Raw genomic sequence first — 25,912 nt, 5'->3', positions numbered from 1 at the left:
GTGATATACACGCTCAATGGCCTTTCACACGTACGTGCCGTTGCCGCTCGCGCGCGCGTATACGGCCACATGTGGTTATCTTGGTGGCAGGTACTCGGGCACCCGATGAGATAGTGACTTATGCATTTGTCATAAGTGGCAAAAAAATTGTAACGAATACAGAGGAAAGTTTATGAAACCGTTTGACGTATAACCGAAGAGATAGTTTGAGTTTTACATTTCATAAAAAGATTTATAAGCTTGTGCGAAATCCCTCTGTAAAGACGATGAATTAATTAGAGGAGATTGTATCATATATATATATATTATCGATAAAGAAACAATTGTCAAATTTTATAATTTACAATAACGATAGTGACTTATGAATTTGTTATAAGCAAAAAAGAGTTACGAATGCGGAGGATATCTATAAAACCTTGATATCTTTAGAAAAATATTTTGATATCTTTAAAAGCTTCTTTGAAGCTTGAAAAATTCAAGAGTACCACAAACTTCGAGTTTCGTGAAAAGATTGGGTTTATAAGCTTGTGTAAATTTTTTATAAGGAACGATGGATTAATTAGGGGGATTACATTTATATATTACAATTATTATTGTGGTAGATTGTGGCCGAAACGTTTAATCGCTTATTTATTGATATGGGTATTGATTAACGCTTGAATAATTCATTATTGAATAAAGTTTTAATCATCACAACCGACAACCTGTGCTGTGGTTTTTCATGTTCTTTGTTTTTTTAATTTTTACAATTATTATTGTTTATATATTATAACTGTTGTCAATAGAAAGACAATTGGTATTTTTTTATAAAGTTTCATAATTTATAATGTCGATCTGCTTTTTCAGGATGACGACTTGATTTTCGATCCGGAGGGCAAACAAACTGTGGTTCAAGCACCATTGATTGAAACGCATCAGGATGATTCTTTTTTTCATAGGATAAAGAGAGGAGTTTTGGATTTAATTACATTGCTATCTACGACAACTACACCACCGCCGACAGGTATCAATTCCTTCTTAATTGAGTACAATTAGCAAAAACTGCATTGTTATATTATAGTAAATTTTTATTGTTAGGATTACGAAATTGAAAATATTTGCATTATTCTTTTTAAGTTGTGTCATTATTCAATTTTCCAATTATCAAATTCTATACTCGATAGATCAAGAAGAAGAAAATGAAATTCAAAATCAAGACATTGACAAATCCGTCATCTTAAACATTGGAGATGAAGGAAATCATACTCTTGATCAGCCTGAAGTGCCAAATGCCAAAACGGGTATCGGTGTCATCCAAAAATTGATTCTCGAGAAGAACGAAGACAATAACGAAGCAGATGAGGTATGGAACATCGCTTCAAAAATAATTTAAATTTTTACCTGTCACATGTAATTAATCCTTACTGTACCAGCTACAATTTGGTGTCTCATCCATACAAACGGGGGCACTACAATCTGTCCGTTTTTTTACCCAGTCAGAAAAAAATCTTTAAAAATTTACCAACATATTTTCTAGAATAAATATTGACACTTCATTTTTTGGAAAATAATCAAATATAATATAATTTATAATTATCGAAAGACTCAAAGAAACTTGCACGAACAGGAATCGCTCAGTCACTAGTGAGTCTCTCTTGTACGATAAGGGTTAGATTGCACGAATATTTTTCATTTAAATGGTGTTCCAAGACAAAATAATTAAAATGATAAATCTATAGAAGGATAGGTACAAGGTTAATGAACAATTTAAACATTTGTGCGTTTTATTCAGTTATGATATTCAATCTATTACATGGAAATTTGTTACGTTTTTACAGCTCGAAAATGAAATTAATAACCCTGTAGAAAGTCAAAGAATACCACTAACGTACGGAAATACCGATGATGAAGATTTGGCTGGTTCAGGAGAGATCGAAGGCAGCGCAGGCGAAGTGGATTACTCTCCCAACTCAGGAAACACACATCGCAACACTGATGGCAAAGCACGTAAGTTTCTAATTTTTTATTCGTGATTTTATTAATTTAAAAAATTGAAGAATGGAGTAGAACAGAGTTTAATTAATTATTTGTCTCTTTTTTTTTGAAAGAGACGAATCTATCTTAAAGTTTTATTATAGATAACTTTAATTATAGAATAGCTACTATATACTAATAGTATATAATAATTTCTTAAACAATATATACATATAATAATAATAAATAAGAAAAATAAAAATTATTATAATTTGTCTGCCGTGCATAAATTTTATCGATTAAAATTGCAATATCAAAAATATTTTAATCCAAAAATTATGTAGTTAATATTAATTTTATTATTATATATTGTTTTATATCAATTTAATATTATCGAAGTCTATTATTTGTTTAAATTTTAGTAAAAGTAAAAGACACTATATTTTTATAATAAGAATTTTTTTAGTGATAAGAAATTAAGACATATTATTTGAATATAGATATTTTTATTTTTCCGATAACCAGAATACTCTTTTTTTAAAACGTGTAAAAAATCTTATCGATATCTTTAGAAATACCAATAAACTTTATCTCTTTTTTACCACTAACTTTTTCAAACGTAGTATCAGTAACGTCAGAGAGTATTAGTTTTATAAAGTAGATAAAACGGAGATGAAGGATAATACATCAAGAGGCTGAAGTAGAAATGATATTTGAAATAAAATTGCTCTTTATCAAATAAATATATACAATAAATATAAAAGAAATATAAAAATTATTTATTGATATATTTCTATGAAATTACTTATTATTAATGAATGTTTCTCTTCTAGGTTTCTATCGAATAACATTGACAGTTGGCGAGCCGTACAGACGAGAATACGCTGATAGAAACAGTCTTGAATACCGAGAATTGAGTAGCAATCTTACACACGCCGTCGAAAATGTGTACAATCGTCACATTCCAGGATACAATCATTTCGCTAGTGTCGTCAAGATATCGTAAGTACGATTGTCCAGTCCAACTTAGATTCTTAAAGTCGTGTCTCCTTTGTTTTTAATAATTAAAATTTCTCTTTTAGGCCAACGACCGACGCTTTTACGTCGCAAGTTACTCTAGACATTGGTTCGACATTCACGGACGAGCTCGAAGTGCGTGCTATCCTAGAGCAACAGCTGCAATATCATTCCTTGGACAGTATCCAAGTAGGTCCGGAGGGATTCACGTTCAGGATATTCCAAGGTATTTCCATCTTAGACGGCTATCGCTTAACGACATGGAAATGATCGATTTCACGTTGGAGCTTTCGAAACTAAACTTCGTAATTCGTTCAGCTTTCCATGATGCCACTAGCTTGCGAAAAGTCGAATATAGAACGTACGAAGATCCGGTGAATATCGAACGATCGACTGCTCAACGAATGGGATTGATAGCTGCGATCGGAAAAAAATTATACGTAACAATCGAAAAGACAATGGTCCGTATTCACACCTGACTTTTATAAATGCGCGCATTTATTTCTTAGATTCTATAGTGTGTATATATATATATATATGATGTAAATTATATACTAAATTATATACTAAATGTATATTTATTGATAAAAGTGAGATGTAAATATCGAATCTAACATTGAAACCGATCATTTTGGTAAAACGCACGATTTCAGAGTGTTTAGAATTATTGTTAGATTATTGTTAGATCATTGTTAGAATATTGATACGCGCAGAAATGCACGGGAAAGAGCAATTTTTGTTTCAACTGCAAGCTTCACTCGGAATTTTCACGATCTCCAATTACATAGTCTATATTTTTTATTCTTTAAGATTCTTATTTTAAGTTCATTATTATCACTTTAATTTAAATGTGTTTATTTTATAATTCCAGTTTCCTCCTTAATTAATTTTTCGTTCTCATTAGTTGTTTTTCTTTTTTTCAAACTTCCTCTCCCTTTCAAATGAACACTGACTGGTGGCACGATTTGCTTATTCCGCCTACTTTCGACGCAATCAATGCACACGAACACAACACGCGACATCCGAACACAGCCGGAGAAAAAGACACGCAGCCGGAATGCGATCAGATGACAGAATTAAGATGCAGAAGCGGCGAATGCGTACCTTTAGAATCCCGCTGTGATGGTGTATCACAATGCAACGATAGTTCCGATGAGGACAACTGCCCGACAGATTCATTGAATAAGACACGCGACGGTAAGTACGCGGAACTCCGCACTGCGTGATCTTCTTCCTGTAAAGGATAGAAAACTGTATATAATGCTAAATCATTGTTAATAGCGCTTATCTGTAAAACTCGCTCATTATTTTTATCCTTTTCTTCCGATTAACGAAAATTACAATGTGGCCAATGTGCAAATATACGGTACGTTGTAACATAAGTATAAGCATGAATTTCGTCGTAAACATCAGCATGATCTATTTATTATTATATTAATTTTTTTAACTGCATTAATTTACATTTAATACGCATTACCACGTTTACGTATACATGTCTCTTAAAACTATCTTTGAATATCTCTCAGATTTTTCACGGAGATTCAACTCGCCGGTGTGGCGAGCTCTATTATAGATTTTCTGTCTATCATCTTTTCTACTTCTATCTTCATTATCGTTCGTTTTAAATTAACTCTCTCCTAGCGTTTTCAATCTTGCCTAAATAACACAGTTCATTATAAATTTATTTTTTAATACAATTCATGTGGCTACAGTAAAATATATAAAAGAATTTATATAAAAGAAATACTTATATTTATATTTTATTATTATATTTTAGGAAAATATAGAGCGTATAATTAAAATTTATTTGAACAAGAATATTATACAAAAATGATTAATACAGAAAGAATGATTTTACTGAAGTATCATATTTAATTATGGATGCTCAAATTGCTAAAACGTCAAAACTTTTTGCAACATTGTTTTTTTTTATCATGCTTGAGTTTTCTATATAATTATTTTGATCTAACAAAATTATATTTTCAGATCTGTATCTATCTAAATTTTTAATTCAGCAAAATCATACTTTCCCTGTATAATATTCTTGAAAACTAGATTTTTTTTCTACTTACATATCTTTTTATACTCAATCCTAGGAATATACAAAAGTCAATAAAAAAATCAGTTGATTTTATTTTGATTTTTAACGTCAATGAACAGTCAAATGTTGTAACCAAAAATTATTATTTTGACTTTTTTTTTACTTAATATGTTTTTTGGGAAGTAGTACTACAAGCAAAATGAAAGCACTGGTTGAAAAATCTAGTATCACTGTGTCATCTTTTCATCCAATTCATATTCTTCGCTAACAAGCGTGTAAAAATCGCATGTTGCAACCGTCGACACTGAAACTACGCTGATAAACGAAACAACAGATTTTGAATACACCACCGTGACATCACAACATCCCTCGCTACATTTCCCGACGGAGACGACTCATACGGTAAATCCGGAAGTACCGGACATCGACGACAAGCAGACCGAGGAGTCCACGCTGAGGTCGTCTTCGAACAAGTGCCGCGCCGATGACACGGTACGCTGTCACGACGGCAGTCGTTACATCTGTTCTGTACAACAATGCGATGGCGTTCCGGACTGCGATGACGGTGGTGACGAGATCGATTGCCCACATCCAGGTACAGATTGAGCCGGTTGACCTTCGCCAAGGATCGGACGCTAAAAGTCAGCGATCTAGAAGAACCGCCTCTCATTATAACGAAAACAACTTAATTAAAAATCGAAGAATTGTATAATTTTGAAATTACAATAAAAGAATTTTAAAAAACTTCAATAGGAATTATATTCGCGGAAACTTAAAATAACAGAAGCGGTTCTTCTAGTTAAAAAATGTGTACTTAACTTTGTCTTTCTTAATGTATGTATGCGTATGCATAAATATGTATATATAAGCTTCTTTTAATGTGATATCCTTTTATACACAATCAATTTTTATACACAATTATTGGATATACATTACTGTGTATGTTTATTCCTTACTTCAAAAGTGAATAATTCAAAGAATTAAGTTTTCCAGAAATAGGGAAAAATTATTTTTCAACTTGACAGAAAATTATTGACTGATTAAATAATATCGCAGCAAAAAGAATATATTCTTAACATGATCAAATGTCATTTTTATTATTTTTGTTTTACAACTTTTTAAATACCATCCTTCTTGAGTTATACCGATTTTTTTTAACCATTTTGATAATTTTTATAGATTTAAATTAGTTTATTTTCTTGTGGTTGATGATAATAAGGTAATGTTTTTTATTTAACTCATTCATGATAATAACTCGGAAATCATGTTTTTTAATTGGATTACTTTTGAAACAAGGAAGCAATTTTATATATGAGCCATGCTTATAAAGTTTCAATTACATGTTTTATTCTCGTTTTATAAAATTGTATGTATATTATTAGAATTAGTAAGCTTTTGTATCGATGCATGTGCTAACGAGAATGAAATTCTCATATGTTTTTTAATGCTTTTTATGTTAAAAGATAAATTCTTGTATTTTTATCAATATTATATACGACCGCATTTTTAAAATTTAAAAGCATATTGTGATAAAATTGTAATGAAAGTATCTACTGATACACGTAATGATTTACGTTTTACAGGGTGTAGTGCTGGCGAGTTCGCGTGCGACGTAAACAGATGTATATTAGACTCTCAACGATGCAACTTTGTGGAGGATTGTCAAGATGGTAGCGACGAACATGACTGCAATTATCCAGGTAAGTATCTCGATTTTTGTTGTAATGTAGCATAATTGTATGATATTTAATCTTTCGGTGTCCTAGTATGGCATACTCGTTTCTTTTAATGTGCTATGTTATGATTTTATTGATAAAGATACATACATTTGTTAATTTTTAAGCGATATTTTTTTATAATACCCATGTGGTATTGTATAAAAATATTGCATAAAAATAGATATAAAACGATAGAGTGGTATCGAAGGATTAAAAATGAATCGCAGAAACTCTTCTATTCAAGTAAAATGAATATTCTTTGGTCTCAAAATGACGTAAAAAATAGAATTATATATGCATATTTATTTCCATCTAATTTTATACATACATATGAATATAATTATCAGATGGATAAAAAATAAAATAGCTGCGGTTCTAATGTTAACTTATTCTATAAAATTAACAATCCAACTCTCATAGAAATATTTATCGCCTAAAACATTTATTTTTACTTTAACTCATTCTCATAAAATAATATATTAATTAAACTTTGAAAAATATATATTAAGAAAATATGACAATAAAAAATCAAATCAATTATCCTTTGATTTTACGAAATCTCGGTTTTACCGACCGCCTGATAACGAACGGTGCATATCATTCTTAAACAACCTAACATCTTACCTACGACCGTTAGTTTATCAATCTGGACGAAGAGTTGAGCATAGACCAGTTACCTGTTCTACCGACTTAAGGGATCGATAGAGCCGTCATCCTTCGGTACTCTTTTCCATCCCGTTAGAACTTCACTTATCGAGATCGACGGTTTATCGGCAACGCGTATCCGTCCCGACGCCGCGACATTAATTCAAATCGGTCTGCCCCTCGTCCAACCGGTGGGCGTTGGTGCAAATTTCCGGCGACGTGTCTCCTCTCCGAACGGCGAAGCGAATCCCTAAGCAGCAAACGGAAGCTACGGTTTTTCCAGTAGAAAAATAAGGTCAGACGGGGGGAAGCTGGCGCACACCGGTACGTACCTACTGAATATTCAAAGCTCGAGGGCTTTTTCTCCTATCCCGCGTCGTCGTCCCGCGCGTCCCTCCGGCCTTTTTTTTCCCCGTAGTTTCCTCCGCCTTCGAGTGGAGGACGATCGTGGTCAACAACGTGGAAGCGCCGGATACCGGCCGGTGTTGTAAAGCCCACCCGATTGCGGCTACACGTACGGCGCTTTGTTGCGCGAAAGCCAGCTTAATTAGACAGCTACGCGCGTTCGGCCGGGGTAAATTAGCTCAGTGGTATCGGCTTGTGAATTATATTCTCGCGCCTTCCTCTCGGAAAGCACGAAGAAATATCGAGTAATCGCGGTTCACGTTACTTGACTAATTACGTTGTAACTTATGTTATAACTTACAACACACTACGTTATTGTCTTGGTTTTTTTTATTTTTTTTTATTTTTTTTATTTTTTTTTAAAATAGATAGAGAAACATTTTTTATCATAAAGCGAATAGATATTTGATAAAAAATGTGTGAAAATGATATATCATAAAATATCCCAATATATGTAATCATGATTTCTCATAACAATATTTCGCGTAGTAACGAAAAATTCGGGGCACTGGGCTAATTATTTCCGCGATTCATACAATGCGTATAACGAGTTGGGATATATTTGCGTGTACGACCAAATGTAGCGTTTTATATTAAAGCTTGTATTTTTTTTTGTCATTATCGCGATTTCACAATTATCCTCTATTGAAAATGAACAATTTACAATCACGACTTGAAGCGCTGTTCTCGGTGAAGCTGGTCAATGCCTGTCGACAAAGCTTTGCCTCTGTCGAAGTTGGTTGCTGATCGAGGATCTTGATCTTAGTTAATTAGAAACATTGCGCATCCCCTGGTTATAATTCCGGTTTCTATCTCATAATAATGACATAATCGCGCGTAGAGTTACTAGTCATATTCTTTTAATAGTGCACGTATTCTTTGAGGTCGTGAATTTTTTGATCCGTAATTTTAAAATTTTATGTTTATAACATTAAAAAGAATTATTAACAAAAGTTATATTTTAGAAATTATTGTTTTAGAAATATGTTTATTAAATTATACCTACATTATAATGCAGACAAAAATTTTATCCCTCTTTTTCGCCTCCAAATTATCTTTTTTAAAAAATGTATATATGTACTCTTTTCTTGCATAGTAAAAAACGTTTTGTGGAAACTGTTCATTCGAGTTTTCGTTAAAATTTTATGTAGAATTTTTAACATATTTACGTGTTAATTTAACATATGTTGGAAACATGTGTTGGAAACTGTTCATTCGAGTTCTCGTTAAAATTTTATGTAGAATATTTAACGTATTCGCGTGTTAATTTAACATAATGTGATTATTATATTATGTTATTATATTATTATAGTATTTTGTGTTAAGTTGATATTCAATATTTCTTAATATCAAAATAACATAATTTATGAGTAACTAAACAAATGACATAAAAATATGTTGTAAAATACAAATTTTAAGATAAATGAAATACGTGTTAATGTAATAAGTATATATCACAAACATTAATTTTAAAAATATGCTTCCACAGTTTGCTTAGAAATTATGTCAGTATTACTTTTTTTGTGTTAATTTTTTTTTGTAATATTTGTGTTACTTTCTAACATATTCTTGTGTGAAATTAACAGAAAAATTTAAGTGGACCGTGAATTTAACAGAAATTTTCCAACTGTGTGTAATTCAGATATGATAACCCTAATTGGTTTAATTGCGAGTAATCTCAGAATCATTAAAACCCGTTCTACGCATCCAGTGTAGAGTTGTTACTTCACTGTTGTTACTTCCGTCCTCGTAACTCGCCCGCCGGACGAGGAGTAAAAAAAGGAACAGGAACAAATTGAGGAACGGCTTCCCGCTATTCCGTTAATCGTTCACCGGCGGCGAACTGGGGCATCGCGCGTTCGCGGTGCGATGGCTCGCGATCGAAGGATATAATCCTGCGAGGGCCGATCGTAAATCAAGTAACCCGTGCACACGCTCTCCGTACATCCGCGCTCTCATCATTTAAACGTCTCATGGTTAGCGGATATCTTCCCGAGTCTTCCGGCAGGCCTTTTTTATCCTTCCGAGATTGCGCTCGCGGGTAGGACGAGGGACTGGCACGGGGCACGGTGGATGAAGGGGGACATCGTCGAAGCACCGCTTCACATAAATATCCGCAGACACGCAGGTTGCCAGCCCGGCAAGAAGAGCACTTTTACTTGCTCCCGGTAATCGCGACGTGCATGCTTAATCAATATTCAAGTATTCAGTCGTGAGGCAAAGGAGGAAACGACCGGTAGCTCTCTTTCTCCTCCTCTCTCTTTCTCCCCCCCCCCCCCTCCCTCTCCTCCCCTCGTTGATTTTACCCTTCGCTATCCCGCTCTCTCCACTTCATTGCGTCCTCTCTCTTCTCTCTCGAGTAGGAATGCGCATAACTAGTTTCGTGTCCTCGGATATCCTCCCTCACGATATCCCTCTCGGACAATTATGAGTACCGCCTAGTCGGGGAGTAAAGGGAAGCAACGATGGGCATAAGGGACAGGCGGGAGTAACTTGCACGCTAGGCACCGCCACGACAAATGTCAGCCCCCGTCGTGTTTAAACATTATTCAGGTGCGTCCTAAGCGCGTGTATATAGACTGGTTGACTTAAATATTCGCAACGGTACGTCCTTGAGCGGTAAAGAATGTTGGGGAAACAATAGGTGCGGAAGAATAGGGATGAAATTTCAGCGTAAGCTTTTTACTAACGAATGACAACCATCTTGTTTAATTTATGTACGATAAATATATCTTTATTTTTTTTTTGAACGTTCAAATTATTTACCTTTTTTAGTTTAAAGCATTTCTGCAGAAAGAATTACAAATAAGATATGTATTTTATATTTGTATCTAAGACTTCTACGTATCTCTGGGCAATGCTCATCTATTATTTTCCTTTTCTAGAATAAAGTTTTAAAGAAAAGTATCCCATCTATTCACTCAAAGATTAATGAATAGCACTGACAGGTATATTAAAGCGCGCTCCAGAATTTAAATAAAGTCTACTCTAAATTCTTTGGAGTGGAATCTCAGTTTAAAGAGTGAAATTGAGCCTTGAAAAAGAGTGTCTCAATTTTCAATCTTTACTCTTCGAGTGAAATTCACTCTAAGAATTTTAGAGAGTATTTATTGCATCGCTACTTTATATTAATATTATTTTTGTATACTAAAACATTTGTAGTTTATAGTATCTCGGAATATATGTACAGTATAAAACTTCAAAAAAAAAAAACGATCCAATAATAGATTTCAAAATATGAAATATTTTTGTATTACGGAATTAATCTAAACTACAGTGTGCGCCGGTTAGACTTACAGGTGGTATCATCCACGTATTTCTTGGCGAAGACATTCACGATTGCTTTTACAACGTAGCGTAATGCATTCGTTGTCAGAAATATAACGGAGGTTGGTAGCTTTAGAGGCTTCTTCGTGTCTTATGATGGAGACTCCCTGCTATGTGGCCACGTTACGTCAAACGAAATCAAATATTGTTATTTGAAAATTATACATATTAATAGTCAAACGATGTTTCTTCCATAAATACTGAGAGAATTTTAGTAGAACTTATAATCGATCGTATCAACGACGGCTATAAGTTTAGTTGAGAAACCAAATTAAATAAATTCTCTTTCCCCGTATTTATTATACGTACGATATATAACGTACGCTAAAATTCGAAATCAAATCATGATCTAGAAATAGAGTGAATTATCAAATTTAGACAATCCATTATTCCATATTATTATTCGCAAATTAAATATAAAGCGAAATGACTAAAACGGAGCAAGGTTTTGATTAGACTTGACCAGCGCAGTAATAGACCATGATAATAATATGTAATGATAGACTACACCTTTGACGTTTGATGCTTGTTCGATTACAAGCCGACTGATGTGTCGTACGATCATTAGAGTTTACGCGAGCTCTCTCTTTTGTATGTCATTACATCTTAACGCCTTCACCGCCGCTACCATAAACACACAAGCGCACCCGCGAACATCCGGTTTGCGAAAATTTATCGTTCTCCGTCTATCCGAAAAACATCCGTAAAAAGAAATTCACTCGGCTAATGCACGTCGACCGTATCTGGGTATATTTCCCGCTATCACTTTACTTCACTTTCACACACGTTCTCGTTGAATTATATCCTCGCTCATAACGAGGAAGATTAAAGATTTAAAACACTTTGACATTTTGAAAAACGTAAATTTCTTCCTATAATTTTACTTTAATAGTATAAATTATATTTTTACTAATTTTTTTAGTATTATAATGGGATAACTTTAACCCAAATGAAAAAAAATGTCATACAGCACGTATGTTCAAATAAGATATCTTCAAATATCTTTAAAATATCTTAAAGACAATTTAGATATGCCCTGAATTTGATGTGCGTGCTGTCTGAATATTATAAAAATTTGAGTCAAAGTTGTCCGATTTTAATGTAATGTAATATTAATTATCGATTTTCGATTTTAGACCAAAATGATCCCATTTTATATATAATTATTAATTAATTTGTATTATATAGGGCATATACTTAAATCGCGTTTTCATTCTCACTTATTCACGATTGACTGTGACTACTTTAGATATTATATATTTTTTTGGCATAAAGTGAACTTGACGAAAAGTACTATTACTCCCTTTTCTCTTGATTAATATAACTCTAAAAGATATTAAAGATTTTACTATAATTAATATTTTATATTAAATAGGATAAATGTGAGTGAAAGATGTATATTAATAAATTATGTTAACGTGCGTCAACGTTGATCAATTCAATTATTTAGGTTAAATAAAGATATCCATTATCAGATTATTAAACATTACTACGGTATTCCAAGGACGTTACTTCCATGCGTGAAGAAAATTTAGATTATCAAGGAAATAATGATTAACAGTATTTTATGAAAGTCACAATTAACTGTATTATAATACAAAATTAAATTTAAAATCAAATTATATACTAAAATTTTTTCATTGAATACGCAGCTTGAACATCGACGAAAATTAACTAGAGGGATGAAATTGTTACCTTAACACAATACTATCCATACGAGTTGCTTTTTTTTTACAGCACGACAGTTATGGGACGAACAATAGATTCCTGAGCCGCAAAAACGTTATCCTCATATGTAGTCGGCCGAACATTTACATCGTTGCATTTTTCACGAGCGAAGTGCAATTGCGCATTTTACACATAGACAAAAACTACAACGCCAAAGCCGGTTTCGATCGTCCCGCGCAATCAACATGTTAGAAATGTATTCCTCGGTCTTTAATTGAAAATGGTTTTCAGACACCTTTAAAACGATTTAAGCATTTCAAAAAGACATTAAATCAACACTCTTTTATTTAAAGAAAATTTTTAATTCTTTTTTTTAATATTTTTTTCTTTTTGCAGGGTTGAGAAATAATGCATTACTTTATTGTAATGTCGTTACCATTTTCGTTACTTTTTCTTTATCTAATGATAACGGTAACGTCGTTACATTTTTACATGAGCAGTAACGAATTCAGCTGTTACTTTTATCGTTACTTTAATCTCTTTTATTATCTTTGCAAGTATTCAATAGATCGTTATTTTTATATATTGGCTAAAAATATTTTATATTAGAAATTTAAATATCGAAAAAACTGTTTCGTACTTTATGTCTTAGATTGCATTCTTATATTCACTGCCAATACTGTCTGTAAGTCCAATAGTGTATACATGTAACATGAAATATAAATTTTTAATATTAGTTGTAAGTATTGGAATGCATAACAATATTAATATTTAAAAACAATATTTAATAAAATTTACTTACTTTAATCTTACAAAAAAGTAATGAGAAAGTAACTTTCTAAGTAACGGTAACAGTAACGCGTTACTTTTTAAAAATTAGTAACGTGCAACGAATTATTTTTTTTACGAAAAGTAACAGTAACAATAACATATGAAGTAACGTTCTCAACCCTGCATTATTTCCCTTAGCTTTTAGCTATAAAAAAGACATCAGTCACAGTGACATGATGGAGTTTAACGCGCGTTGTATAAGCAACACGCATAATATGCGCGCGAATGCATGTTTGATCCTATCAATAGCGTATCAACGTTGGAGTTCCGTGCTAGGTAGACAACATATAAAAGTTGTCCTTGTTGCATGCCGTTGCATTGGTCATGCATGATCCACGCCGTCGTGCGATCGCATCTTCGCGGTGCGAAGTCACATTACGTCGATACAGGGACACTCGTCCGTTCGTTTACACTTTCGAGAGACAAGGCAGCGCGGACGGTTTTCACGGAGAAAAACGAGCTTGCATTCGTCCTACACATACTATGGACGACGAGTTTCTAATTGATCACTCGCATGTGCCCGAGTGGCTGTAAAGCTGCAAAATGTTATATCTTATCAATTTATTTCCGCGCGCTCTTTATTTACTTCCACCTTCAACGTTAGCGCCGGTATGTGCCCCTAATTTATCTGCGGAATGCGTTTAATAACACCGGCATTCATTCTCAACAAAGAGAACTCTGTTCTCAAACTTACGCAAATGCAACTAAATTGTTGCATTTCGCTGATCAGGACTAACTGAGCCATGAAAAAATAATGCCGTCCTATTAACCCCACCTCTTTCCATTTGTCCAACACTTGTGCAACTTTATAATGAAAAATGTTTAATTTATCTTCAATTAAAATATTCATGAGTCGCGATGTAATATCGATGTGTTTTGAAATGCAACGTCTCGTCTATAGGCAATGTAAAAAATTGATTTTTATTCTACATCACCTTTATAGATATAGATATGACATACATGGATATGTTATATAAGCAAGACATTACATGCTCTGTATGTAACATTTTCATGTGCATTTAAATGTATCGATTCAGACAACAAGTAGAACCGAGTATAAAACTGATAAAAATATGTTGATTAGAATATCTTTTAGCATGATCAAGTGTTCAATGTTAGTACAGGAAAATAAGCACTCTTTAACAAATTAATGCTTTAACAAATTAATGCGTTGTACGTTCTCGCGATATTTTGTTACTTCGATACTGCTATTTCTGTACATGTTCATATGATGTTGGCGATGATATGGATAGACAGACAACGAATGAATTTAGCATGCCTACTTTAGATCGGATGACGCCTACGCCGAGACGTATTCCATTTGTAAGGGATAAATGACATAACATGTGTTGAGTGACTTGGCTGAATAGAAGATGAGCGATTGCACGAAGTTGTCCTTGTTTCCAAGTTTAGTTATTTCCACGTGCATATCAATGACTTGAGGGTGGCGGCGGAGTCCTTTACGCGTTTACAATAATGCCTTCTCAATTTGTGTCTTAGCCCGGGCGGTGAGTTAATTCATCAGCTAGGCTATGTTACGCCGGTAGTCTTACAATAACTAATTCTGATAGTACAATGTATCCTTGTAAATTAGTTTTAATTATTAGTGTATAATATGACAATGTGAAGAAAATAGTTTTCGTCAAATGAATATGTAGTTGATATCAAAGATCTAGTGTGAAAAGAAGAAAGGCAGAAAAGAGAAGAAATAAAGATAAGAACGGAGATAAGAGAAGAGCAAAGAAAGGGAAGATAAGAAACAACGAAGTGAAGATAAGAAGAAAAAAAAGGAAAAAAGAAAAAAAAAGAGAGATGAGAAGCAGAAAAAAAAGTTTCGTTCATGTCGGGTAAAAACATGTATTTCAAGGATTACATAGTTTTTCGTTAAGATAATGTCCACGTACATTAGTTTTCGCTAATACCTCGTTCTTATTTCTTAAATAAATAATGATGCCAGTAAGTAGCCGATAAGAATATTTTTAAACAAAAAAAAATTGCTTAACTATTGTATATATAAAAGAACGAATAGAAAGAAAGAGAGAGACAGAGAGAGAGAGAAACAAAATTAAATTATCAATGATAGTCCATAAATTCGTATCCATTTATTATTTTTGTAGTATAAGTTTTTGAATAGTTTATTATTTCAGCATAGTATTATTAACTGTTTTACATTATCTATGATTATCTGCGAATTTAATCATGATACACATTTGACAAATCAATAAAAGGATTAGTTTTTTTTTACCTCATTTCCAAAATTAATTATCTTGGGAAGACTTCTTGTCGCTTTAAAAATTTTTAGAAACTTTCTAGAAACTAATCTTTTACAAAAGATCGTGTGGCCTGTCTGAAATGTATGGAAGGCTGAATATTCAGTGGCCGCAACATTTTTCGAAGTTTCGGTCACTGCAGGAGACGGCTATTTGTGAACCAGAATAGTTGGTAGCTGTATATCTAGCAATTTAAATGGTAACTTACTGTAGCTATTTCTAGGTGTCAAACATAAAATCTATCCAAACGTCTTACGTGTGAAAACAATCTTACTATATCTTAATATATAAATAACTTCTTGGCATTTTCATTACATATGCAAACAATTAATGGAGAAATCGTGTTGTTTTGCATCGCTGCTACGGAGATAATTCTAATAATCTTACATCTCTTAAATCATCTCGTGACGCGGGATATAAATAATAAAAGCGTTAATTACATCAGCTCAACCTACACGCCTCTTACTAATCCGATGTATTATATTCGAAGTCGAACCACTTATCTAGGAATGTAGGAAGACAGCTGATTCTTCCTGACTTATCAATTTTTATTACAGCCAGCATCACTCTCGGTCGTGGCAAATGGATTTAATGTATGTAAAGTTACCGTAAAATTTAGTATTTCTCATGGAACATGCATAAATTTTAAATATACCTTACTGATAGTAATATGCAGATCTTCGGTTGAATATAAAAGCTTTCACGCCTGATGAAAATTTAATGCCGAATATCCGAACTTAAAAAAGAAAATTGTTCTTAAAATATTAATATGTTGGATCATACGTCAGGATTCCATATTTCATCGAGAAATCTATAAATGAGGTTGGCGTAAAACTCATTAAATCTGTGGATCTGCAATCAAATATATACTTGTCAATTTTCAACTTTTATAACTTATTTAAAATTAATAATATACATTTGTATATTTTTATCCCTTTAATTATTATTAAGGAGAGCTTTTGCTCTCGCGGATGCAGGATGAGCACGATCGTCGTTATATCGTTCGAAAGTGGGTTTGCTTTTATCAACGGTGGCGGCTTGCTCGCTTTTTAGAATTCATTTTCGGCTTTAAGCTTCATTTCGCGCGCGTGAGAATTAAGCGCCGAGGGGCGGCGGCGAGAGCAGCGGGTGGTTGGAGGACAAACAGCAGATTGGTAGGCGTTACCGTGGCACCTCGTACACTTAAGGTCCACTCGTAACAAACGAACAGCACCAACGACAAACAGTCGGTGTATATGTACGTGCAAGGTACAGTACGTTGCAACAATATTCCTCGAAGCTTGATCCGCTGAACATTCTTGTTCTCGCATTAATCGAATATATTCTTACCGACGATCTCTGTATCTACGATCTGTGTAAATAAATGTTCTCGGATAAAATAATTATAAATTCTCTTTCCTCTTTTATTTTTAAAAATTAGATTTTAAATAAAATTACGTTTCATATTTCAGATTATTTAAAATTATAATAAAAAAATTGTGTTGGATTTGTTATAATTTAAAAATTCTATTAAAAAATTTAGAGCGAGAAATCAAAATAATGTTTAAATATTGCACAATTACTGACTACTCCAGTTTCAGTGACCTTATTCAACTTCTATTTCTATAAAATCAAATTTATGTAATTGAGTATTTGTGCAATAATGTCACTCAAAATCAACGTAATGAAAAATATTACGAAATCATATTTTTTTCTTAGAAAAATTTACATTTAAATTGATGATTGAACAGCGATAATATTTTGCGCGCAGTTTTTATCCGTTTTGTCTTTTGGTATCGATTTTCTTTAATCCGATGAATAAAAGATACGTGCCGATTTAAGCGCGACTTAAGCACGTTAAGGATTATTCTCTCTCCCCCCCCCCTCTCTCTCTCTCTCTCGCTCGCTCGCTCATCCTTTTGAATTGTCAAAACCCAGATTTCTCGCGGCTAGAAGAGCGCTGACTCTTGGACAGTATTATCCCGATGCATCGTAGCCACGTGTACGTGTCGCACACGAACGCACAGACACACAGGCGCAGTTATTTCGCGGCGTTCGCGTGCACGCGCCGTTGCTCGTTGCAATTCAGACCCCCTTTTTTGTAATTTACGACAATACGTACGCGGTCGGGAGAATTACGACGCGAGCGGGCGGCGTCGGCGCTCTGGATTTGTTTAATCGTCCCTGAGTAGAACGAAAATTTTGTCCGCGCGACCTGCATAGAGTACGCCCGAACTTGAAAGTAATTTTCCCCCCTCAAGTGAGGATGCAAGATTCACTCCCGGCGATGGTGCTCGCCAGAAGCGGCCGAACGAGACAAACTCCCGGCGAATACCGTGGCGCGTAATGAGGAATTCATTTCGTCTTAAAGGAAGACGTGGACCCCCGGTATACCAGACACGATCGTGAAAAAATGATAGGATGATGAATGGACGCCTTCTATATAAAATCAACCGAGTACTTTTACACCAATACCTGAAAGATAAGTTGAGGTTCTGTCCTCAAAGACGAGAATGCGATAATATTTTATGTCGTTGGGAATTTATTTCTAGCGTTGTGTATCATAATACGTGATCTCACGTAATGCAAAAAAACTTGCATGATTTAGCATGGTGATTTGGTTCTGTGATATAATGTGCCTATTACTAGAATGACATATTTAAAAAAAACATGAAAATGATGTTACACACTGAAAAAAAGTTACTTAATTTTAATAAATATTTGTTTGAGTTGTACTAAATATTTACTTACAGTAAATATTACTTATAAGATAAATAATAATAAAAATATAATAAAATGTATTATTACAGTAAATAAATATTTGTCAATAAAACAAAATAATACTTAAGTCACACTAATTAATGATCTATTAAATAAATATATATTTATATCTAGTAAATATTTAGTTAATATTATTTAAACAAATATTTATTAAAATTTAGTAAATTTTTTTCAACGTATCATTGATTGTCTTCATATTTGATAATTAAATAAATTTATGAGTAGAAAAATATATTATAATATTTAAATATATTATAATAAAATGTGTAATAGCAAGGTAATCTCAAAATTAACAAAGCTACTTACGTAAGTGTTTGCAGATTATAGTAATTTCAAAATTATTTATATAAATATCTACTTACTATTTATAATATTCATCAGAAATAAAGATATTATATACATATATATTATATATCGCTGACATATTTTCTAAATCGAACCCCGGTTTCAATATTATTATTTTATATTTGTCATATTAATAGGAGACACGAATGATACTTACATTTTTGTGACTGAAATCAATTCAAATAAAATTATTATTGTTTGAAATCAATTCAAGTCACGTTTATTTCTGTACTTATACAGGAGTATATTTTTTCTTGATCAATCTGTTATTAACTCGTTTCATTTTTTCACTAATGCTTTATATGTCAATTTATCTCTTATCTACTTTTCTTGATATTTAATTAGGCTAAAGTAAGTTATTTTTGTTAAATAAAATAGAAAAGAAGATAAAACCCATAGCTCATCCAGTTAATATAACAAAAATAAACAGTTAAAAAAAATCCTTTCAAATTAATTATAAATGGACCGCATCAACTCTTGTTGCATCTTTTTCAATCCCGTCTTTACAATTTTCACATCTACATGGCTTGCTTATCCCGATTACCAAAAATAGATGTATAAATCAAAATGTCGTCAGTCGATCGTTTATCTCGAAAGTGAGGAATTTGACTGCGAGTCGGGAAATCGAGAGAGCTTCTTGATGCCTCTCGTTCCGCCTGCCTTGGCCCATCTTCCAAGTCGAGAGATTCTAACTGTTATGCTAACGCGAGTATGATAATCCGCGGACTTCGTCATCCGCGGGACGTCGGGAACTCGCTCCGGCTGTACATTTTCCAAAGCCAAAGCCAAAGAACGGAAACGTAGGACACGCTCTTCTTCAAGACCGGGACCCACCCTCTCGTCTCCTCTTCTACCACTGAGTTGAAAAAGTCCATTAGTATGAAAATGCGATATAAGATGGGTTTGAATAAACATGCGCCATCCCTTTCTTCCGCGACGTGTCTACATCGTGTCGCGAGCACATTTCGCCCTCGTCGTCTTCCTTTCCCCGTCGCGCTGCCTTGTCGTCGACGTCGTCGCCGTTCTCCGTCGCGCACGTCGACACGCCCGTCCGGGCGCACAGACCTGTGCAATTCTAAAGTTATTTTATTTAAAGTTTTATAATCCGCACGGGCCGAACGTGTTGGCCGACCTGCCACCTCCGCGCTCCGCATTCGCCAATGTCCATCTCGATATGCATTGTGTTTTTATATAAAGGTACGGAGAAATTCAATAGAAATTAATAAATTTCATCTTTAATAATAACTGATGACACTGACTTGTCCTATCAATATATCGAAATAAGCATTTCTTATACGAAAAAGACAATTTTGTTCAAGTTTTTAAAAATTGAGCTAGATAAATCTGAAAACAATATTGTTACATTACCAAAATTATTACGTGGAACAATCAAGTGCATAATAAACAATGCTACGTAAATGGTTTAGGCATTTTAACAATCAGCTTGAGCATCTTACATAATAATTAAGATAGTCTAACAAAATTATTGTCAGATCTGTAGCTAGCAAACTTTTTAGATACTTTCTGGTACTATAATAATTAAAACACGATATATATGTTTGAGTTTTATTTTTGATATTAAATCATCTGCAATTGTAGTTAATTCGCAGTTGCGTTTTATTCTTATTAAATAATGCAGCATAGCAAACTATTTATAATTTCATCCATCCATTTGTCCGTCTGCAAGATTGCTTAATTTTTCATATTCTATTTTTGACAATAGATAGGATCTTAACTCCACCGAGGTAAAACAGGAATCAAATCAGTTAATCGAGTTCAAAGGTCAAACGAAATTCATCCAATAATTATCGATTTTTCGGTATAGTCTGCACTACTGCACTAATTATGAATGATCTTCATTCATTGAAAAAGATTAATTACATCTCAGATCCTGAAATATTTTCTAAGCAACAAATATGAAATAGTCAGTTTGTTCATGTGTTTACGCGATACGTTAAAAATTAGTAAAATCAATTATCGAGATAATATTCTTGCTACTCAGGCTCTTCAAGATCATCATAGTCCACCTAAAAACACGCAATTTTAATTCTCTTTCCTTTAGTCCTCTTAATCTCTTTAATCCTAACCTATCCGATACATGACGTATCGTCATCAGAATAATTATTACAAATATCTATTTCTTAATTTGAATAATTTATGATTCACATGTGTCCTTTAACTTAGTTTGACATCGTTACTTTAAAAGCTCGTAAAGTTCAAATGCTCATGTGTCATAAGAATAAAAAAAAAGGGTTAAGCGGGATCAAAGGAGTTCATCTGTGAGTTCATCTCGCGGACGGTTCGGCGCCGACTCTCAGTACAGGACGGACGACGTCGAGCGACGCCGAGCGAACGTCGGAAACTGCCGAGAGGTCGAAGCGCGCCAAAGGGTTGGCATGAGGCCGTGTCGGCCGCCCGCGTGATTGCCATTACGCCACGGAGCCGCGGTACCTGCAAGACCTCCCACGCTTCTCTCGGCCGACAGTTACTCGCTCGGAACACGACGGGTCGGTCGCTCCTAGTCCGCGCTCCTAGTCCGATCGGGTACGCGCCGACGATAGTATCGCGGAGGATCGCGATTCTGCTGCGTCGGCGGCACAAGCCGCTCAGAAATCGGCAGATAAAGGAGAAGTCAAGCCGACCGAAAGTTCGCAAGTTGAATTATCGGGAACTGGGTGGTATGAACTTGAATTGACGGATGGATGCGACTGACACCTCGAGCAAAAGCCCACGTTTCCGAAATAAAAGTCAAGGTTGCATTGTCCGCGACGATTTTTGCGCGAAAAATTCGAATATCGTGTGGTGCGCTTTCTGCTAAACGCGCTGTCGAATTGAATTAGACTGCAGGTAGTTCGGTTATATAGGAAGGCATGCGATTATCCGGCTGATAGAGTCGCTGTTCGTCGGAGCGATATAATTGACGATAATTGTGTGAGTACGAGGGTGAAAGCTCGATCTATCGTGATATTCACGCGCTTGTTAGTCATCCCGAAGAAAAGTCTATGTTGATTCTCTACACGTATTGTTTCTAACTCGGTGTAAGTAGTGTTTTCGGAAATAACTGATCCAGGTGTTACTGTAGATATCTTAAATAAGCCTGTCGGCTATCAAGCTAACGTTAAGCTAATTTTCTCATCTGTTTCGGATCGGACCTGACCTTCTGTTTTCCTTGGCTGACTACACGATCTTTGATCCTGAGCTTCTATCGGTCTATTCATAAATGGTGTCGCGTTACAAAATTCATTCGACTTAATCAGCGTATCCATTTTCACTCTTACTACTATCAAATTCTTTGTCTGCTAAGACTAAATATATTCCATTAACATTTTAGTTATATGAGCCGATGACGAAATTAAAATTGCAAACTTAAGATAACGTCTGTATATGAATCATTCAAAAGAACTTTGAGTGAATATAAAAGTTGACTTTTTAATCTGATGTATTTTCTTTGAATGAAAAAATTTCTTTCAGCAAATTTTAATAAAATTTTTTTTTTAAATAAAAACTTAAAGAAACAAAATTATTGTACATAGAAATGAATACAAAGTTGCAATAGCGTTAGATAGCGATTTCAAGATTTGATAAATTATTTTAATATTTTATTATATCTCTTACTTCATTTATAACCTAGAAAAGTTTTTCGCGCTAGCTCTCGTCGGGAAACTTTTCTATGCATAGGCATGTTCCTGAATTTATGACGTCTATTTCATCGCTTCGTATATATTTAAACATCTCTTCGATGTTCATGCTTTATGAGGGGTGGAAAAGTGCAGTCCGCATTTGCGAAGCATGTTGCCCGGAAAGCCAGCTAATCCTTCGTCCAAAATTATCTCCACCGAGAAGACGAAAGGCACAAATATATTTAGGCTTTTCATTTTTTTCTTTTACTCTTTCTTTACTCAAATGAGTCATAATCTAACACGCAAGTTCTTCCAAAGTTCCAGTTTCTCGTTCGTGCTCACTCTTTCTCTTTCGCAATCTTTGCCAAAAATGTTCAGATTTGAATATGAATCCATTCCAAGGTTGCAACTAGCTTATGTCCAATTTCACGAACATAACAATGAAATATGAGAGCAAGAGTTATTGCCGATGATTCGGCGTTGTCACGCCGATGATACATCATAGAGCACTGTTAAATATCAAAGGAACAATGATAACTCAATCTCTTAAGTTAAGTAACATTTTGTTATTTTCGAACTTTCATATGTGTTGAAACGTAAATCACATTTCTGTATTCTGTATTCTGTGAATTACATTTCTGTGGTTAACTTCAAAGTAAACATTATTCATAATTACGTACGCATTTAATAAATAATAAACTAAATTTGAGTAAAATTTTATACATTTTTTTGAGTTAAATTATTCAAGATCTGTATTCACAGTTCATTTTTATTTCAAGATTGTCTTAAATAATATCTTAAAATATTAATATGATTCTCTAATTAGTTTATAATTAAGACAATCTTAAATATAAGGATCATATCGATCTATTGCTATTGTTTTAATTAAATTAACGACGTATTGGATAAAAGTAATGACGATGAAATGATTAAAAACACCTCAAATTGAATATAATTTGACATTACGAATGTAATAGTGAGGGAGAGCATTTGAAGAGAGGAAAAAAACATAAAGTAGTTTAATGCCTCCCATACTTCTGTTGACAGTCGCAGTAAAATGTCCCTACTTCCCGCCCCTATTCGATGATTCTTTCTTCTATCCACAACTAACAGCATGCTAGTCTAGATTCGGTCAGCGCGACGTCTTCATTCCTCTCTCGCTTTCGATCGAGGAAGATTGATCGCATTCTCAGATCCATCGCCGATGATTCGACCAGGAAGTCGTAGGTTCATAGACTCTGGCGGTAAAGTAACGCTTTTAATTAGCGGAGGAGAAGTCGTGCCGTCTAATAATGTCACCTTTGACCACGATCGATTTGTTGGTGCGGCTGTTTCGACCCCCGCAAATTTCGATCGTCGCGCTCGAAAGTCGTCGCGACTTTTCGTGATCACAGTTACGTTTCTCTGAAGTGGACGTAACTTGTTTTGCTCGAGGTGCAAGGCGTGTTTCACTAGAGCCCAGGAAAGTACCTTCCCGAACGACCGAGGCTCGTGCATAATGTACGTAACCCGTATGGCTGGGCGATTTGTGAAGTTAAGCCGGCGTTAGATGTACTCGTTTCTCACCGTCAGTGACAGAATTCACGTAATTTCTAACAGCGCTTGTATAATTTCCCTTTACGATCTCGACGAATAAATCCGGACCGGGATTGACGCGCGTCGTAAAGTGCGGGGTTACGAGTTTGCGACGAACGTTGTCACCCAGTTTCTAATCCATCGAGGTTTCTTTACATCCGAAATTAAATTGCGAGGAGTAAATGTAGGGCACGGAGTCCGAAAAAATCTTATTTGCGACTCGAGTAAAAGCGAACATGAGTTTTTCCCCGAGTAAATCTTTCCGAGGCACGTAACGAAAATCTAACATGCATCTCCGCGACGTGCTTTTACGCATGGTATTCCTTCCGCTAATACGAAAGCGCGATCGCGAAAAGCACTGTCACCCGGTTCTCTTGCATTATAATCAAGATAATGGCAACTTTTACGAACAATTTAAATCGGATAATCCAAGTGATAAAAAGACTGACGTATAAAAAAATATCATCCTTTACTTTGTAATAAACTCATTGAAATTACGCGTTACACGTTTTTCTTTGCTGATACGTTAAACAAAAATTAAATATTCACAGTCGAGAATTAAACGTTTTTGAAACTGCGATAATAATTATATTTGTCATATATGTATATTTTTAACCCCTCGGAGCTGATGGTCTATTTAACCCATTTAATTATAAATTTCTATGTCAAAAATGTCAAAAAATTAAACATTTTTTATATTACATTTGCAAAATTATTCTTATTAAAATATATTTAGTATTTATTTTTTTCATAGTTATGTCAATTTGGTTAAAACTAATTAATGTGTTTTAATTAACATAAATGAGAGAGAGTCCGTCCTATAGACTTAGTGTTAATAACCGTGTCACAAATTTTACGTCAGCTCTGAAGGGTTAATAATAAAAATTTGTACGCGGAGAAAAAGAGAAGCGTGAAAATGTTATCACTCTCGATGCACCATTGTGGTAGTTAATTGCGATTGGATTTATCAAAGTCGGTTAAATAATATGTAACGCGATAAATGTTAACGATATTGGAAAATTGGAGTACAGTAGAAGAAAAGCCGGTGACACAATGGAGAAACCGCGACAGCGCCGACAATGCAACGGGGAAGCGAGATTGAAGACCGTGGCTGGCGTGCATCAAACTCGACGGCGGCGGGCCGTCATTCAGAAAATAATTAAAAATAATTGAAAAACAGAGCGCGTCGTGGTGGCATACGGCCATTGTCTGTTTACCGGGGCGCACAATTTCCTCGGCTTTTATCGCAACCGCACCGCGCAATCCGGCTTAATCCGCGCGAACAAATACTGAATTGTCGCAGCGCGTAAGGACGGAAAAGAGATAGACCGAGTAAGGAGTACATCCATGTGAGAAATGGCATAAATAGCGAGACCAGATCCTATGATTCAAACGTGACAAAAATCGAGGAAAAGACAAAAAAAAATGTACAAACGCAAAAAAGAAGCTGTTTTTCTTCACGTCTCCTTTGTACCTTCCTTGTTACGATTAACGACCATTGACAATGTGGAATTTCTCTAAATTATCGATTATATTTTGGAGGATAAATTCACGGTTGTACAGCAATTTTCTTTAATGATAAATTGAACCGAATGAACGCAAGTAATGAATCGGAAGTTATCTCGGAAAAAAAAAATACGGCTCTTCCACAGAGCAAAGAGACAGAAGGAGAGACAGAGAGAGAGAGAGAGAGAGAGAGAGAGAGAGAGAGAGAGAGAGAGAGAGAGAGAGAGAGAG

At 34.4% G+C, this 25,912-nt stretch overlaps 1 protein-coding gene across 5 annotated transcripts in view; it reads left to right on the top strand.

Annotated features, from left to right (window-relative positions):
* trol (terribly reduced optic lobes) overlaps positions 1-25,912 on the top strand; it is a 197,604-nt gene that overhangs the window by 67,723 nt on the left and 103,969 nt on the right. For 4 of the 5 annotated variants that reach the window (XM_087409407.1, XM_087409399.1, XM_087409394.1 and 1 more), the window contains exons 3-10: positions 847-1,003; positions 1,164-1,342; positions 1,818-1,986; positions 2,787-2,955; positions 3,036-3,196; positions 4,003-4,167; positions 5,346-5,606; positions 6,595-6,711. In XM_087409407.1, the coding sequence (XP_087265533.1) occupies positions 847-1,003; positions 1,164-1,342; positions 1,818-1,986; positions 2,787-2,955; positions 3,036-3,196; positions 4,003-4,167; positions 5,346-5,606; positions 6,595-6,711 (1,378 nt within the window). Of the gene's footprint in view, positions 1-846; positions 1,004-1,163; positions 1,343-1,817; positions 1,987-2,786; positions 2,956-3,035; positions 3,197-4,002; positions 4,168-5,345; positions 5,607-6,594; positions 6,712-21,147; positions 21,659-25,912 lie in introns of those variants that run through there. The other variant, XM_087409402.1, reaches the window with a different exon arrangement.

This window comes from Acromyrmex echinatior, chromosome 1, assembly GCF_024713525.1.
Source record: "Acromyrmex echinatior isolate Ae372 chromosome 1, ASM2471352v2, whole genome shotgun sequence".
NCBI lineage: Eukaryota > Metazoa > Arthropoda > Insecta > Hymenoptera > Formicidae > Acromyrmex > Acromyrmex echinatior.
The sequence above is the reverse complement of the archived record's forward strand: the minus strand, read 5'-3'. Positions and strand labels throughout refer to the sequence as shown.